The 18,261-nt window shown below is 42.7% G+C and overlaps 1 protein-coding gene and 1 long non-coding RNA gene across 5 annotated transcripts in view; one reads left to right on the forward strand and one right to left on the reverse strand.

The window, feature by feature from the left end:
- Positions 1-5,678, reverse strand: LOC119616787. Its single transcript, XR_005232821.1, has 3 exons — positions 5,502-5,678; positions 1,250-1,408; positions 1-1,163 (listed from the first exon to the last, which is right to left on the reverse strand). It is a non-coding gene; the product is annotated as an uncharacterized LOC119616787 (long non-coding RNA).
- igfbp3 (insulin-like growth factor binding protein 3) overlaps positions 4,733-18,261 on the forward strand; it is a 25,378-nt gene continuing 11,849 nt past the window's right edge. The window contains exons 1-4 of one of the 4 annotated variants that reach the window (XM_037974248.1): positions 4,733-5,234; positions 8,367-8,614; positions 12,629-12,748; positions 16,356-18,258. In XM_037974248.1, the coding sequence (XP_037830176.1) occupies positions 4,871-5,234; positions 8,367-8,614; positions 12,629-12,748; positions 16,356-16,394 (771 nt within the window). In that variant the 5' untranslated portion in view covers positions 4,733-4,870 and the 3' untranslated portion in view covers positions 16,395-18,258. Of the gene's footprint in view, positions 5,235-8,366; positions 8,615-12,628; positions 12,749-16,355; positions 18,259-18,261 lie in introns of those variants that run through there. The other 3 variants (XM_037974247.1, XM_017437097.3, XM_037974246.1) reach the window with 3 other exon arrangements.

An 18,261-nucleotide genomic window follows, 5' to 3' on the forward strand; every position in this document is an offset into this window, starting at 1 on the left:
AGCTCGGCACATTCTTCCTCTTGTCTTTTTTTTGGTGTCTCCAGATGTTCTTCTAACCACGTCAAGCAGAGGATGACAGCAAACCGTCAATTTATTGAAAACAGACCCAACAGGCAGAGTTTATTCGTGTAGAGCAGCCCCCGTTACAACAATCAATAAAGAATGCCTCATTTTAAAAGCATTTAACAGACGTCAATAAAAGCTCCACTGCTGCCTTTCAGGAAAACAGTGGCATTGTGTTACAGCTGTAAAACCTGAACCATAAAACTCAAAAAGAAAACTCTGAATTTCTGGTGAATTTGTTGGTTTTGTTGTTTATAGTTTCTTCCATGTGTTCTTTTGCAATCGCACCACTTCTGTTTGCTTTGTGCTGTTTTAGCCGTTCGTACAGCTAAACGTTCGGCTCATTCAGGAGACGGATGCCGGGACTTTTGACTTGTTGTAACTTTTATTCTTTTCAAAATATTTAGCTTTATTTAAAATCAAAGTCTCCATAGAAACACCTAGAGATCTCCTCAGTTTCTTCAAAAACACCGGTCTCTTTGAAATCTGCTCCAGCATATTGCTCTATTTATGCTTTTTTATGCTAATTTCAGCTTTTAGCTATGTTTCTTCTCGTTTGAGCTTTCAGCTCTACTCCTGCTCCTTTTAGCTATTAGCTATTGTTTTGCTAATTTAGCATTTCATTGTTCTGCTTGTTCTACCTTGTGTTTTGTTATTTAAAACTGGCGTTCTGCTGATTTTAGCTGGTGTACGTCTCATTTAACGTGCTTTCTCCTTCTAACTTCTGTTCTGCTTGTTTTGTTTTCAGCATCTTCAACAAATTTCAGCAAAGTCATTCAGCTCTGATGCTGCACTTTTGCAGAAAATGCACATTTTTCTGATTTAAAGTTTTTCCAAACAAACACACCGAAGAGAAATAAGTTGTGTCTGCTTGTTGCTTGTAAAATGGCACACAGACACAAAAACTCTCACAGATACAGATACAGTTATTCCAACAACACAGGGCTGAAAGTTTCTGGAAAATGATTCAGCTGTCGGTCCCGACCTCAGAACAGCCAAATTAATGGGGTCTGAGGACGGTGGTTAACAAAGGCAGATGTCTGCCACCCAAGTTGGCATCCTCCTCACGGTAACATCCCTTCTTCTTTGCTCTGCTGAAGCTAAAAACATTAAGCGGTAATGTTAGACGTCAGCTCTGATTATGATGAAAGTAACAGATTACCAGCATCCACCAATTATCTCTTACATTTTTCTGAGTTTACAAGATTTTCATCACGCTGCGCAGTCCTGTGATGTGAAGACCCCAGAACAACCCAGACACCGCTGCAGAAATGATCCAGGCTTTATTAGTTCGTCTTGTTCCCTCCATGACGGACGAGGCCTGTCTTCGCTGTCAGCACTCCAGCTGAGTTAAGGAGCAACATATGATTTTCCTCAACATGATGCTGGCAGCACGGATTATTTATGCTTTTTGCCTGCAAGCCACAGTCAACATCGTTAAAAAAAAAATTACATGTTAATCATTTTGCTGATGGGAAAGTGAACCATGTGCGTGAAGTGGCTGAGCTGCACAATAAAAAACCGGCGACACAAAGCAGACAATCTTCAAATATTTGGGCTGCCCTGAGAGGATGTTTATGAGGTTGGAAGAGATTTCTCATTTGATAAGAAGGAGCTTCGTTTGGCTGCTTAAAGAAATCAAATCAATCTCACTCCAGCTCCGCCACTAGAATCTGCTGAATTCCAGAAGAAGCTGGGATCTGATTCGCCTCTAATGAACGGTTTATTGCCCAAAAAAAAGGGGAAGATTTGATGGATTTTAGTGGCTTTTGCTGTTTTCTATTTGAATTAGTCGCTTTTACGATGTTAGACATTTTTGGAACTGGATTTGTTTGTTTGTTTGTTTACTCGGATCTTGTTTTTCACAACACTGACCATCGTGTCCGCAAGTTAGAATAACTATTGTTTACAAAAATCCCCTCTAACAACTTATTGTCACATAATGTCAGTACTTAATTAAAGCAATTAATTGCAGGTGAATATTTTTTTAAGAAGCAGTGTTGATTTGTGTCAAGAGTACAATTTCTCTTTCTTATGATTATGCTTATTTTAAGCAAATTTTCATGTTAAAATTCCAATAAATTGAATATAAAACTATAAATGAATTGGATTAACTGAACTATATTTTATTGGATTGTCCAGAATTGGGCTGTATTGATTTGGAGATGACTGGCTTTAACTCAAACGTGTTTATTTTAAATAAGTTGCACTGAAATGAGCAGTAATTAGATTAAATTTGACAGTCTTTAATAAGACAGCAAATGAGCAAAAGCTGTTCAGATGAGAATATAAACGTCTTCAAGTATCAAAAATAAAGTCCAGATGTTTTCTGCTGGGATGGTTGCAGTTTTTACTTTTGTGAAATATAATTATGACATTTTATTAACATATCAATACATAAATGAGTTTAATTCCTCTGCATGCATGTGTAGCCTGTAGAGCAGCTCTAACTCACTGTGATGCATAACAAAACTATAAAATTATAAAATAGCTGCTTTTATGAACTAACCATGCAGGTCGTGATGTGGTCAGCTGCTCATATGTGAAGGAAACACATGAAGACAGAAGAACATTTGCAGGTTAAGAGGGAAATTAAAAACCTTTTGTTCCTAAAAATGTAAAAAGTGCACCGTGCCAGGGTTATTAGGTTCATCACACTCAAACTTTATGTTCCAGTTTTTGATTTACGGCCTTACATTGTAAAACAAAAATGTTGATGAAAACAGAAACAGAAAGGGAAAATAACAAAGAGTGATTGTTACGGAGCGCAGAAGTGGAGACGACGGAGGAGACAGACCTACAAAACTGAGACAAGATTATTGAGTAAATCCAAAGCTGAAACAAATAGGTTTTGAAATGAGTCGTGCAAGTTTGTGCCAGCAGTTATCTGATTGTATTTTCTCTCTTTTATTATACCCAAAGTGTCCTGAGGCAGTCTGGGTATATTTTAGTCTATTCTGAGTCCGGAATCCTGGAATTAAAGGAGCTTTTTGGATCTCCTGATCTGCTTACATTACCACATATCTATTTTCTGCATCTCACAGTATCTAATAAATCAAACTGTCATGAAGCTTAGACAGGATAAATCATTGCCTGAACACTGATCTACCAGCTAGTTTCACTACAGAAAAGCAAAAACAACAAATTTCAGTTAATTTGGTTACAAAACAAATGAGAAGCAGACAGTTTGTTCAATGAGCAAAAGGGTCTTTTTGCAGAATTAGTTTAAACCCCACAGGGGGTTTTGATAAATCACACCCTGCACAGAAGGGCAGACAATAAACAAGGCAAAAGTTCGCTAAAATATTTAGGACACACAAAAAAAGCAGAAACATGTCTTAGCTGGAGACATTTTCTTACTGTTCTTGAGATGTTTCCTTTCCCCCTGCTTGCTTTTCATAATGCTAGTCTCAACATATTTCTGCCTCTATGGTGGAAATCACACAATGGCCGATACTGATTGCTTTATTTTTCCAGCGTGTGCCCCCCTCCCGTGTTTGTTATTGCAGAACGGGAGGATATGCCGGACGGGGGTGGGATGATGCTGAGGCTGCACAATCTGATCATTTTCTGTGTAATAATTTCAAATCCTGTTGGGGGGGGGGGCAGTGATGGTGTGGAAGGTGCAGGGGGTCTCCTCGGGACACGTGGAAGGTAAGGGGCGCTGCAGTCTGTGCAGTTTGACCAAGCCCAGATGATTTTCCACGAAGCTTTTTCTTTATTAGGTTAATACTGAGTCTACTACACACCTGTCTGCTTGGAGGAGGAGGGGGGTCCCACTAATGGCATTTAAACACACAGCTCTGATGCCAGCAGGGTCCAGAAACCTTCTGGTGCAGCTTTTCCACTTCATCTTCTTGAAATCTAGCTCTAATCTGTAAAATTAAAAATAATGTTCATATATGTTTCAATGAGTATCACTTCCTAATGAAGGCTCCTTTATAAATTGTTTGTTAATGCTTTAATTTGGACCACTTCCTGCTGTGAGTGTCTTTTTCCTGCCCTCTCAAACCCCATCCTGAGCCTGGTTCTGGTTCTGGTTCTGCTGGAGGTTTCTTCCTGTTAAAAAGGAGTCTTCCTTTCCACTGTCTCCTCCCTGCTGCTCAGAATGGAGGATCTTGGCAAAGTGAAGATTCAACACAATCTGCTGGTTTTAATGTATTTAATTGTAATTAGATTACATTGACTGTAATAGGATTTAATTTGGATCTTAATTGGATTTATAATTTGGACTTGTTTTTTTCTTTTGGACAGTGCCCTGAGATGACTTCTGTTGTGAATTGGTGCTTTATAAATAAAATTATTGAACTGCTTGTCATTTTACATCTAAAGACAGGGAAACAAATATTGCCAAATAGTGACACTGCTTATGAGCACTGTTTTATAAATGATACCTCCTGCTTTATAAAGTGTTTACAAACTCATGAATGAACTATTTATGAAGCATTAATAAATCCTTTATTTGATTAGGAAGTCGTAACTGAATGTATCCAAACTTCCCTTACATGCCTTTGTGTTACAAGATGGCATTTTTTGACTGATTTCTCCTGAGGGGATCTTGTGAGCCCAGCAGCTGAGTGTGAGGCTGGACGCAGAGGTCCCTCATGTTGGGGCTCTCCGCTTACATTATTCATACGGAGGAGGGTGTGACTTGTTGGTTCTTTTTTCCGCCTGTATAAAACGAGAAGTTCGCGCAAAAGAAAATACAGATGGAGAAAGCTAGCCGGCTCGCTGTGTCACAGAGAGTCCCCTTGAGCCCGCGTGACAACTCCCATACTGTCCCTCTGTGAGCAGCCGAACCACCGCCATGCCCGCTCTCTGCGCGCTTTGTCTCGCCGTCGCGCTGGCTGCGGTCGCCCGCCTCGCCGGCTCCGTGGGGCCGGTGGTCCGATGCGAGCCGTGCGACGCAGGCGCGCTGCTCCAGTGCAAGCCGCTGCCGAAGGACTGCGCGGAGATGGTGAGGGAGCCCGGCTGCGGCTGCTGCATGACGTGCGCCCTCGGCGAGGGGCAGGCGTGCGGAGTGTACACGGCGCGCTGCGGCTCCAACCTGACCTGCAGGCACCAGCCCGGGGAGAGCCGGCCCCTGCAGGCTCTGCTGGAGGGGCGAGGGGTGTGCACCAGCGCCGCGTCCAAAAAGCTCCACAGCATTCTCATCCCGGCGCAGAAACCAGGTAGAAAGTGGCGATTTTCATGTATGCTTTGCGTGTGTGCGTGTCTGTTTGGGTGCTTTTTTGACAGACGCCCTCTCAGTGAGTTGCTGCTCTTTGCCGACCGAGTCTGGGAAGCGTAATGCTGATAGTGAGAATAAACGGCTCTTTTTAGGGTGAAAGAAACTCGCAAAGCTTAAAATACCTCAAATACAAGCTGAAAAGTTCAAGTTGTTGGTTTTATTCGGGAAACCTATTGAGCTCGTGAAATGTGGATTGGATAAAACTCACTGTGGGTTGGAGGATTGGCGCTCTCCATGTGCGCGCAGCGCTGGAACACTGTGCGTAAAATGCTAAATTGGATGGTTAGGTTTGCTTAGAATAAGGAAAACGCAGCTTCTTCTTTAAAAAGTAGCATGTCTCCTTCAATGCTTGAGACGTAAGAGGTGCTATATTGAAAGTGTAAGTGTTCAGTGTTTATTTGAGACCCAGCGCAGACCGTGATGTCCCTGTCCTCTGCTATGTCTTCATTTTCCTCCGTGAATTCTTGAGCACAGCTATGAAAATATGTGCTGCAGCTTCCCCCAGTCCAGGATGTGGGCCAACACATCTCAGGTGTCTGGCAACTAGATGGAGGATGGGGGGTGGGGAGGTCATGTCTCTGGGTGCCCTATAAACAAGCAACACACACACACTAAGAAAGCACACAGACACACACAGCCTGTTATATCAACAAACTATATGCATGTCTGCACAATACTGAGCTGCATCTTGTGCATATTTAGTGTGAATGAATTCATGCTCACACTGGTCAAACGGCACACATGTCACCTCGATGTGAATACACACAATTGTGTGTTTAGGAGCTGCTGACGCGAGGCATCCAGGTGCCTGTGTGTGTGTGTGTGTTTTTCCTACACAAACACACACTTGTAGACACATGTAGCTGTTATCTTTCACTCAGCCTGCTTTCTGTCTTGGCCTCTCCTCCCTTCCCAGATTATTTGCACGTGTTTGTCACCATTTGCAGCTTGAGGTTTGAGACAAAACAGACATTATTTATGTTGTGATCCGATCTGATATCTAGACATACTTATTTCTAGCATCTCCACAGATGGAGATGGGAGGAAATAAGAAGATGGGATTGAACCAAAGCGCCCCTGCTGGTCCTGTTGGGTGGTTGCAGCTCAGTGGTTTCCACCCCCCATCCAGTTTCAGAGCAGCCTCTCCTCCCAGACATTAACAAGCTGTCTTAACCACAGTTAGTGCTGTTTACTCTTGTACCATTACACAAACAAATTGCGTAATGTGTTTATCTAAAAGACCCTTAAATCCTTTAAAGATTATATAAATGTTTAATTTGACAAAAAGATGCTGAATATTACTGTCCTCAGCTCTGCAGTTTTATGGAGACCACTGGGTAGTTCAGGAGAAAAAAGCACAAAGAGGTTGTTTCAGGTTAAAGAGAAGCTTCTGATGTTTGTTGTTGACATCCATGTTTCCAGTTCTGGTGACTGTGGAGCCCCACCACGTCACTAATTGATCAGGTGGCCACAGGCAAGGGGTGGATTGCCAGCCCGCCTGCCCACACAAGCTACACCCCTACATGCCCGTCCACCGCCTTCACCACAGCTCACGCACACAAAATCTGCTTCCAGTTAACGGTTTAAAATTGTGTTAGGGTGTGTGCGACTCGTTGCATTTGTGTTCTCGTCGTTCTTTTCCGGTTATCTCCAGACCTGGTTTGACTGGTGGTGGGGTTGAAGCCCCTGGTCCTTTTTTACTTTTAAAGATTATATATTTACTCCCCCATCATCCACTTTACCTGCCTTAACGTTCTTCTCCACGCACACACAGTCTAGCATATACTTAACATTTTTCCACTCCATGTTCTTGAAAACCCTTGTTTACTCTCCGTTCCTCCTCTATCTTTTGGTCTGCATTCTGTAGAAATTTGTGGATATGTAATTGTCATGTTTCTGTTTATTACTAGCCTTCATCTCCGGCTCCAAAAAGCCCACAAGGCAATGACCTAAGCTTATTTTGTCCATTTCAGACAAGACTCTATCGCACTGTCAAGATTTCTCTGTCGGATTGAGGGAAAGTCCAGCAGAACATTCATTATTCTGTCTTTCTGTAATTTGTAAAAGTTACCTGTTGATTAAGATAAATGGTCAAACATAATCTAGTCCAGATTCAACTACAAATGGAATGTTGTGTAAAATGTAAATGAAAACAAAATGGAATGATTTGCAAAAGTCATAAACCCATATTGTATTCACAATGAACACAATTAAAACATCAAATATTTAATCTAAGAAACTGTACCATAAAAAAATATAATTTTGAATTTTATGGCATCAACAACTCAGAAAAGTTGGGACGGGGCCATGTTTCCTGCTGTGGAACATCCCTCTTATTTAAACATCTAGGGACTGAGGAGACCAGCTGCTGGAGGTTTTGGAGGGAATGTTGTTTTATTCTTGTCTTCTTCTTTGCCTGATAGAGCTTTAAGCAGCATTTGTGGCCAGCACAGTGAACTGTGTTTACAGACAATGATCTGTGGAAGTGTTCCTGAGCAGAACCAGAAGATTACCAACAACATTCAGATTATGAACTGTAGATGATGGAATAATGAAGGTCTTCCCAGATTTCCGTTAAGGAACATTATTCTGATATTGTTCCACTATTTTTAGATCCAGTTTCTCTCAGACTGATGAACCTCTGCCCATCTTTACTTCTGAGAGATTCAGCTTCTCTCTCCTCTTTTTATCCCCAGTCCTCTTACTGACCTGTTAACAATTAACCTAATTCATTTCTAAATCCTCCTCCAGCTGTTTCTTATTCATATCACTTACTTTCAGCCTTTTGATGCCAGTCCCAACCTTTTTGAGATGGGTAGCTGCCATAAAGTTAAAAAATTATTTTTCTTTGTTTAAACATTTGACATGTTTACTGTGTTCCCTTGTGAATTAAATGTGTTTATGGGATTTGCAAATGATTGTATTCTGTTTTTATTTACCTTTTACACATCTCATTTTTTTCAGAATTAGAATTGTAGTTTTTTTAAAAAACAGGTTTGTATTAAAATATGAATTTGGTGTCAGTTGGTCCGTGGAACAGGTTTCCAATAATAACTTACTATTGTCCAAACAGAAAGTGCTGGAAATCAAGTGGAAGACTGTGCCAACGTGACCCAGACGACGACGGTCGTGCCCCCCGTGGTGACCATGAAGAACGGGCACAGCCAGGGCTCGACGAACACTCGGCCTCCAATGAACAACAAACTGCTCCAGAAGGCCCAGAACAAAAAGACACAGAGCTACAAGGTGGAACCAGTGTCGAGAGGAGCCAACGTGGACATGCACAACTTCTCCCTGGAGAACAAGAGGGAGACTGAGTATGTAAGTCACACCCAGAGGCAATGACAAACTGTGATACTGGAAGGAAAAAAACAGACAGATGAGGGATAAATATTTGCTCTGTGGTCTCTGCTGGGTTCTGCACAGTTTACTGAGTCACATGTTACAGAGTGATTCACACCTTCAACAAGCTACCTAGCTGTTTCATGCCTTTTTGAATGGAAATCTTTTTCCAAAATCAGCCCCCATTAAAGCATTTTATTCAGGAAATTGAGATAAGCCCTTTTTTCATTTGGCTGTCTATGCTTGGTTGAATAGATATTTGGAACAGTTTACTGGCAGGCTGATAAGGCTGTTATTGTGTCAAAGATTAAGCCATCCAGGTCTGAGTAAACACAGTTGGTGCAGGTATGGCAGGATCGCTGCCTGAACCGAAGCCAAAATCCAGGATTTTCACAATTATTGTGTAATCGTACAGCTTAAGTATTTGAGATGAGGACTTCTGCTGCAGTTGTACACACATGTTATTTTCCACAGTTTGATTGAATTGACTCACTGATCGACAATCCTTTGCCTTAATTTAGCCCAGAAAAGATGTTGAAAGTAGCGTGCACTGGGATGGTTTCCAGCGGATTGAGAAGTCTCTGGGATGAGAGTCAGCTCCTATGAGGCTGAGGTTAGAGTTTTTAACTGAAAGAAGGTGGTATGTGCCCTCCATGACGGGGTCTTTCCCTCAAGAGGAGGAGTTCAAGTATGTGGGAGTCTTGATCACGAGTGATGGTAGGATGGAGCAGGAGGTAACAAGGGTACTGTTCTGGTCTGTTATTGTGAGGAAGGAACTGAGCTGAAAGGCAAAGCTCTTGATTTACTGGTTCAGCTGTTCCAACTCTCACCTATGGTCATGACTGAAAGAATGAGATCCTGGATGAACCTCCTCTGTAAGGTGGCTGGACTCAGTCTTAGACATAAAGTGAGAAGCTCCATCACTCAGGGTGAGCTCCGAGTCATCAACAGGACTCAGCTGAGGTGGTTGGGGCATCAGATTGGGATGCCTCCCTCTAAACGTGTTCCAGGTACTGGGAGGAGACTCTGGGGCAGACCCAAAACTTACTGGAGAGATTATATTTCCTCTCTGACCTGGGAACACCTTGGGATTCCCTAAGGAAGAGCTGGGGAGTGTGATGGGGAGAAGGGATGTCTGGGTTTCCCTCCTGGACCGGTTCCCTCTACAACCACAGATAAGTGGAAGTCAAAATGGAAGATATTAAAAATTGGGCTTTGTTTCACCTGACATGTTCAGCCTATCTGTCATAGGTTAGAGCTTTTGGATAATCCTTGTATGAATGTATGAAAAGATCAGCTTTTTATTCTTCATTTATAAACCAAATTGCAAAACAGTTTATTTATTAACAAACAATGATATGTGGAGTATAGCACAGTAGTTATGGTACAGTTTCTGAGCCTTTATATTCTGTCGTGAAATCAGGTTGCATTTTTTAAACTATATCTGACTTATTGCATCGCTTTAAATTACATCAACTCTGCTCATTAAGATGAGCTATCCAGCCAAGCATTGAAGATAATGTGAAGGAAAGGTTGATGTTGTTGTGGGACATTTTATTTCTATTACTTTGTACACAACATCCAACCATCCATTTTATTTATTTGCTCAATCCTGTTCAGCCTCACAGGGAGCTGGTACCTGTCTCCGGTGGACATTGGGTGAGAAGCGGGGGACATCCTGGTCAGGTTGCCAGTCCATCACAGAGCCATAGAGTCAGAAATCAGATAAACAACCATCCATGCCCACACCTAGAGTCAATTTATGGTCACCAGCTAACATAAAATGCATGGTTTTAGGCTGTGGGAGGAAACTGTAGTACCTGGAGGAAACCCATGCAGGCAGGCGGAGAACATGCATGTTCCACACAGAAAGGCCCCAGATGGGAATCAAACCTGTGACCTTCTTCCTGGGAGGCAAAAATGCTGACCAACTGCTCCACTGTGCAGCCAACTCATTTAGCCAGAGATAAAATTCAGGTCTATTAACTGAAAACCTTAACTGCCAGCAGGCAGCTCTTGCTATTAAATTGTATTTGACATTTTTTTACAAATGTATAACTACTAATGTTGGTTATGTGCAAAAAAGAATAATCAAAAAGTAAATAAAAACTGAAGATAAAGAGGTGAATCAGTTGCTGAGAGGCTAAAAGCTACTTTAAACCAGTTAGTGCTGAGCTGTCGAACTACACAATAATTAACCTAAAACAAAAGACCCTAACAGAAGTGAAGAGCTTTTTTAAAACCTACACGATGAGGATCACCTCTGACTGAAACCAAGCCAAATTTGTAGTCCTTTTGAACAAATTTCCAACCACTTATTTATTTGTTGAGCGGAGGAAAATGGAAAACATGGAGGCGGGTGGTCATGCATTGACTGAAGAACATTGATCAACAGAAATGAGCCTCCTGGTGGCTTTAATTTCTGCAGCTGTGATTTGGTTTTGTTCAAATAAACGTTTTGGCTTTAATTATATCTAAAATTATTGCACAACATGTCTAAAATGCAGTATATATGAATGAAAGGTGTTGTTTGGTAACAGGGTCCTCGTTACCTTTGAAGGAAGCTAAAAAATATGATCTACATTTGATTTGTATTGTCTTGTTGCAGAAACTGTGGCTGCTTAAATTGCACTGCTCTCTTTTTTCCCCCAACACAAAACATGAAATTTAGTCTGATGGAGGAGCTAAGTATAATTCTTACTGCTGTCAGTAAAGTGCTATAGAGTCTATAGACAGAAAGCAGTAAAGTGTCCCCAGGCACTTTGGGTGTAGGATTCCATACAAGCAAGTCTTCGCTGAAAAGCCTTTATCAACAGCGTATCATGTATATATTTATCCCTAAGTCATTACCATGGCAGCACAAGTAGAAAGGTTAATGGGTATCCTAATTATTTGCAAATAACAATAGAGATGGTTTTCCTGAAGATCTGATGTCTGCTATCGGCTCTGTGAGCTGCTGGAGAAAATGTGTATTGTTGTCAGTTCGTAGGTGGTGTGCATGTAGAGCCACATGCACGCACGGAAAAAACACGAGGCACAAACATTACAAAACACTGCAATACAACGCAATTTGTGGTAAAGCAAACCTTCACAGGGTAGCTTATGTTCCGTACCGTTGTTTAGACGCAATTAGTTTTGCTTACAAATATTTTGGAACAGAAGGTACCACTTATTTTTATTTTTCTTCTTCTTGCAAAGTTGATATCTTATTTTGGGGATTTAACCTCTTCAATTTAGACCCACCAGAAGGTTCATTTCAGCCTTGTTCAGATCATCAAATTCTCAGATTTACAAAGACCTTTTAGTCAAAACTGCACAATGCTGGATTTTTGTTTTTACTTAAAGAAGTCATTTAGTCTGTTATTAATGAGAACAAACAGCTACACACTAAAAACTGCTGGATTGTTCTTATAACTCACTTGGTTGGATAAAGCTGACCGTTCACAGGTTTGGGTTGGTTTGAGCAAATATTGGAGTTGGAGATGAGTTTAATGAGTTTAATTTAATTAGAAGTTGAACAAACCTCTGATTTAGGATGTAATAAATAAAGAAAAGACTGTAAAAATGACTTGGATTAATACGTTTAAACTGCTTAGCTTTATTAATAACTTTAGCTTGCACTAGACAGTAAGTTTGGGTTCCTAAAAACGTATTAATAGCGTGTAGCGCCAGCTAGCTAACACCAACCCACGCTGTAGTTATCTAATAAGGCAGATTATTGATTATTTTTTCTAACTCTAGAAAACTCAGCCAAAATGAGCTAAAACCATCACAGGTTGAACAAACACAACCCAGCTCTGGGTTACCGGTAATACAATAAATGGTTTTTACTTGTTTCTTAAAACACAGATTTAAGGATTTCAGGATTAAGGGGACATTTTTTGTTAAACATGAACTTTTAGGGTACAAAGCTTCCTGTTATTTGTCATGTTTTTGACTAAAGATGACTCCTTGGTATCGTTGTCATGTCTGTGTATTTTGCTGTGTTGCTAGGGGCCCTGTCGGCGGGAGATTGACAGCATCCTGAACAGTTTAAAGATCAACAATGTGCTTAACCCAAGAGGCTTCCGCATACCCAACTGTGACAGAAAGGGCTTCTACAAGAAAAAACAGGTGAATGGCTCTCCCTGCTGTTTCATCTTTCCCTTTTCTTTTACACACACACACACAGACAGATACACACCTGCGGACATAGACCCACCGCATGCCTGAACACTTCCAAAGAATCTTCAAAGACTCATCCCAACCACCCACACACGTACAATCCCCTTTTTTCACCGCTCAGGTTGCCTTGACAGCCACATCAACACTATATTATCAGAAAGGCTAATAACCATGTATTACTGTGGTAAATGCACTGCAGCCGCCTGACTCATGCCTCACAGGAAATGAAGTCGGTCAGGTGTGTTTGTGGGTGTGCGTTGTGGGAGAGTGTGGGGGGCAGGGATGTAAGAATGTGGTCTGGGTGTGTGTGTGGCACGGTAGATGTGGCAGCAGGGGAGTGCATGTATGGCGCTTGTTTGATGGCGGTAGTTTTGGTGGGGGTGCTGTTGGTGAAGTAAAGAAAACAAACAGGGCCGTCACTGGTTTAGATTTTTTTGTCCGCGGTGCAGCAGACCGAGGCCACCCATGGCCTGCTCGCTCGAAGGGAAGGAGGAAGAAAGAGAGGGAGGAACAAGGCGGCTGAAACTTGTATCTGGATGGGTGCGATGAAATCAAGGAGGGGCAAAACGGGGAAAAAGGTGGCGGCTGAAAAGCAGGTGGGGCATTGCTGATACACAAACCGTGTCAAATAAATACCAGCACCCAAATTTATGAGGCTGGGAGTCTGGTCGGAGGGATTCCAGAAAGTCCATTCTGAGAAAAGTGTGAGTCACCAAAAACCCCCCCTTAAGAGCCATGAGTCACCGTTCGACCCAAGCCATAACACACACCAGCACTTATCCCACTATTTCCCAAACCTTTAAAGACAAACTCTTCCTTGTTTCAGGCAGGAAAGTGTCCATTTTGGTCTGAGGATGTTCGAGTGCGAGTCCCGCTGTGTGCCAGCTCTCGTCGCCCTTTTCTCAGAGTTTGGGGGCGGGTGGGTGGAAGGGATGCGAGGGGAGGGGTGGTGGTGGTGGGGGGGGGTGTTAAATCCATCCGAGGGGATGTGCCTTCACGGTGTGTTGCAGAGATTTATGACCGGAAACACAGTGAAGAGGAGACCGTGTGAACCGTCTAGGGTGACAATGCTGTGAAAAGAAGGGAGAGCGAGAGAGGGGGGGAGGGATGGGTGAGGGGCTGTACACATGATGTACTGTACTGCTTCTGTATCTTAAAATCTGTTAACATAAAAGAAAGGCAGCTGGTTTCATCTTTCCTTTAGACTTTACCAAGAAAACGAAAGAGGGGAATCAACAGCTTCCAGGAATGATGGATCACCAGGAACTGAAGGGATAATTGGAAAATACCTTTTGTGTAGTCTTGTTTGCTTTTTTTAATCTGCTTTTAAGTGAATTCAGGGCAAGGATAAGGCTAACAACGAACCACGTAATCCTTTCACACAGGAGAACGAAAGTTGCCTAGTTGCATCTTAGTGTTGTAGTCTTTTTTTTAATTGAAAATACAAGTAGAAATGACAAATCCTAGAAAAAGAAATACTTTTTGAAGTTTTTCCACAATGACTGGAGATGTTTTTTCTTGACTTTAAAACAGTTGATGCACATTAAGGAGCACAAAAACACCCAGTTTGAAAAAAAAAATGGACTTAGAAAGCCTTTATTGAGCTGTTTCCCCTTTTTTTTTTGAGAAAATGCATCATCAATAATTGCTAAAAGGAAAAAAAAACTAGGCCAAAATGACAAAAATCTCATGACTTATCTCTAAATCAAATTAATTATATAGTTTTTTTTTCAAACTAGAACATTTCTGTGTAGGGTGCCAACGCAGCTGCCAACATAATGTCAAAATTAAGAAAAAAAAAAAAGCCTAAATTTGTTGAACTGTATTTAAAATGGGTAAAAAGAGCCAAGATCAAAAGAAAGCTGCTGTGTGGTCACCATGGTAACCACACCCCTGTGTCTGTCACTCCCTGACTGCCAGGTTAATGACAGGCCAACAGAAACGTCTTCTAACAAACAGTCACTGTGCAAAAATTACAAGCCGGATCTTAGAAATTCTTTTAACCGCGAGCGGCAGAAGACTCTGCTAGTCACACGTGAAATTTCATGTTTCTGCTGCATTTTTGTGTGGGAGATATGAAGAGCTGAAAAATCCTTCTCTTCCAGTTTTGAGGAGAACAAAACTAAGGTCTGTGAAAGCTCGGATGTGCACCGTCTGCACTCTGAGGGGATTTCAACCTGGAGAGACTCACAGCACTAACTCATTGCTCCTCCTCTTTGGGGGGAAGACTTCCTTAAAGTTACACCCTTCTTCCTCTGCAGCAGCCCTCCGCAGGATCCTTCCACCTTGCTCCTTTCCCTTGCAGCTCCAGCCCTCCGCGGGCTCCTTAAATTAAAGGCTAATTTAGCAGTTTAAAAACCATTGCTCTGTGCCAGAGTTTCAGACAAATAACTCAGCTCAGGAAAAAGTCCACAGTTCCTAAAAAGATGCCTGAGTAAAACAACTCCCTAAAGAGGTTTAAGATTTCCTGCAACAACAAAAAATGTAGAAGTGGTGATCCTAATTTTAAAAATCCTTAGTACATATTATCTGTAAACCTGAATATTTCAAGTAAAAAGAATCCTAAACAGGAAAGAGTAGCAGACATGTCAGTGTGGTTTTCTGTACGCTGGTAACACGAGCGTCCTGTAAGAAAAGTCGAGCAGCGAAGTTCTTCCCTCAGCTCCCGTACAGAGAAACCTATTTTTAGCAGCAGTTTTATGAACTGGCTGCCAGTTCAGGTCATGCATGAACCAACACTGACCCACTCATTACACCCCTCTGAGTCTCACTCTCTCTTTCTCCTATTCATCATTTCACCCACCCATCATTACCTCCTTTGTGCCCTGCCTACAGTCAGGCACCAGCCTTTTGTTCTTCCTGCCCGCTCCATCATTCCGCCCACCTGACTTTTCCTTCCTTGTTGGCCAGGAATCACCCTGCAGAGGGTTGTGAATGAGATGATAGTGTCTGCGTCTCTGTGTAGAGTGGAGTGAAGGAGGATGTGGGCCAGGTGCCTGCATACTCTTCTGCCTCTTCCCTCACTGGGTGCAGGCCGTGCCAGGCCCATAAGGGCTGACTTATTGAGCGTGACTCAGAAGGATCTGTGTGGAAAAGGCTGCCTAAAGGGAGACCGTCATGCTTGCCCTTTAAGGGGCGGAGCCTAGACCGCCAGTGAGCAGCTTACAGATCAGGAAGAGCAGAGATGAGAAAGAAGCTGCACCGGAGTTTACAGTCCTAAGTTTGTGTTGTTTAGTTGCCGTTTACAGTTCGTTTGCCAACTCATTCGACTTGTGTGCGTGAAAATAGAAGTAAGTAACATTGCAAGTTAAGAATGTAGTTTATTTAGCGGAACGTGCCGTTTTCACTCTTAATTGATGTTTGTTGAGATGCTTGTTCCTGCGAACATTTAATGAGAGCTACCAACGCGGGTTTCGTGTGTTACGTTATTTAGAAGCAACGTATGGAAAATTATTAATATTGTAGTCAGTCATAATGTAACTGTGACAGAATTTCAGTTAGTTATTTGGGATTATTTAAATACTGATGTTATATCATTATTCTGTATCTGTTCTAGAAACCACACACACCCAGAGTTCTGTCAAGTAAGGAATAAACAGCAAATTCAAGTTAATTGAACACCCGGGAGTGAGACTGCTTTATTTGGAGTTCTAACCGGACTCATCACAGTGATCTGAACCTTCCAACCAGCATAAAACCAGTCCCTATTTTTTAATGGTCCTTCGAGCCGGATTAGCAGATTGCTGTTTTAGGATAACAGTAATGGACTCGCGACAGAAACGGCGAACATCGATGCCTTCCTACCTATCAGATTATGACCTAAGTGGACTCGGGGCTCAGAGTAAATTATGGACAGCAGTTCCAGCTGCATTGGGAGTATCAGCAGAGCCAACAACACCGGAGCGTCCAACCATAAGATCTCCATCACCACCACTTAGTCAGAGCTTCGACATGGCGAATTTGAGGGATGATGAGGAACAAGAGCAGGAGCTTAGTCAGTCTATGGACCAGGCCACCGGAGAGCAGCGGACCCACCAAGTTCCTGAGTTTAATGCTGCTCTCGACGAGATACGCCAAGAGAACGCTGAGCTCCGTAAACAGTTCCAGAGTCTGATGGTTGCTTTACAGCCCAAGCCAGCAGCCCACCAGCCTTTATTCCCGCCTCCACCACCTCAAGGTGTATACAGTGGCGGTGGATATGGACACTATCAACTCCCAACCAACACCCCAGCATACCAGCAGCTACAATATCCGACACTCAGCCCCCAAGGAAACCTACCTCAAGATCTTGGTCCTCACAGAGTTTCCCAGCACTATAGTGGTCTGTCTTGTAACCCGTACTACGCCGTCACACCACAACAGCGTGCACCTTCTTATGCAGGGACAGATCCCTCATTTCTCCAGACACCCTGTTTTAATGAGCCACAGAGAGAGACCACATACCGGGGGCCGAAGCCCACCATCCCCAGTTTTACATCACCAGACCCCAGAGAGTTTGCACGAATGAAGATTGCCTTAGAGAATCTATTACCAGCTGATGCCACGGAAAGATACAAGTACCAGATCCTTACAGACCACCTTAGGTGTGAAGAAGCTTCACTTGTGGCAGACTCGTATTGCAACTCCAGGCAACCTTACACAGATACAATGCTGGCTCTCACCAAGATGTATGGACAGCCCCACAAACTTGCGGTGCAACGGATTGCAGAGTTAATGGATGGGCCAAACATACGCAGCGGTGATGTGAAAGGCTTTCGTCTGTTTGCCCTCAACGTGCGCTCATTAGTAGGCATGTTAGAACAGCTGGGGCAAAGAGGACAAGTCGAGTTAGTTTGTGGCTCTCATGTTTCAAGGCTCGTAAGTAAACTTCCTTATGACCTCAACGCCAGCTTTAAGAGGTTTATCCACCCCCTAAGACTGGCCATTCCCACCCTCGTTGACTTTGCTGATTGGCTAGAATACGAGCTAGAAGTCCAGGACGATGGCATGAAGCCTCCCAAACGAGAGGAGTTGTTTAATAAGAAGCCTGACACCAAACGCACTCCTAAACCTCCAGGTAAGACTGCTACTATCCTCCTGGGCACTGAGAAGGTTTTAAGATCAAGCAGTGTGGCAGCCCCATCTGCCTTTGAACAGCCAGCCAACAAATCTAAACGCGAAGATAAGGTAACGGCCTACTGTCCCTACTGTGATAATGACAAGCACTTCCTGAACAACTGTTCTAACTTTAAGAACCTGACCAAAGAACAGAAGGTGACATGGATTAAAACGAATAATAAATGTTGGCGTTGTGGACGTAATCACCAAGCTGCAAAGTGTACACTTAAAGCTCCCTGCAAGACCTGTGGTAGGAGACATCTGCTTGTGCTGCACGAGGTGAATGAGAGAGTAGAGGAAGGACCAGCACCAGAACCACCTTCGGTAGAAAGCTGTCTCGTTAATACTGCCAACAAAGTCAGGTA

This window comes from Kryptolebias marmoratus, linkage group LG24 (genome assembly GCF_001649575.2).
Source record: "Kryptolebias marmoratus isolate JLee-2015 linkage group LG24, ASM164957v2, whole genome shotgun sequence".
In the NCBI taxonomy this organism is placed as follows: Eukaryota; Metazoa; Chordata; class Actinopteri; order Cyprinodontiformes; family Rivulidae; genus Kryptolebias; species Kryptolebias marmoratus.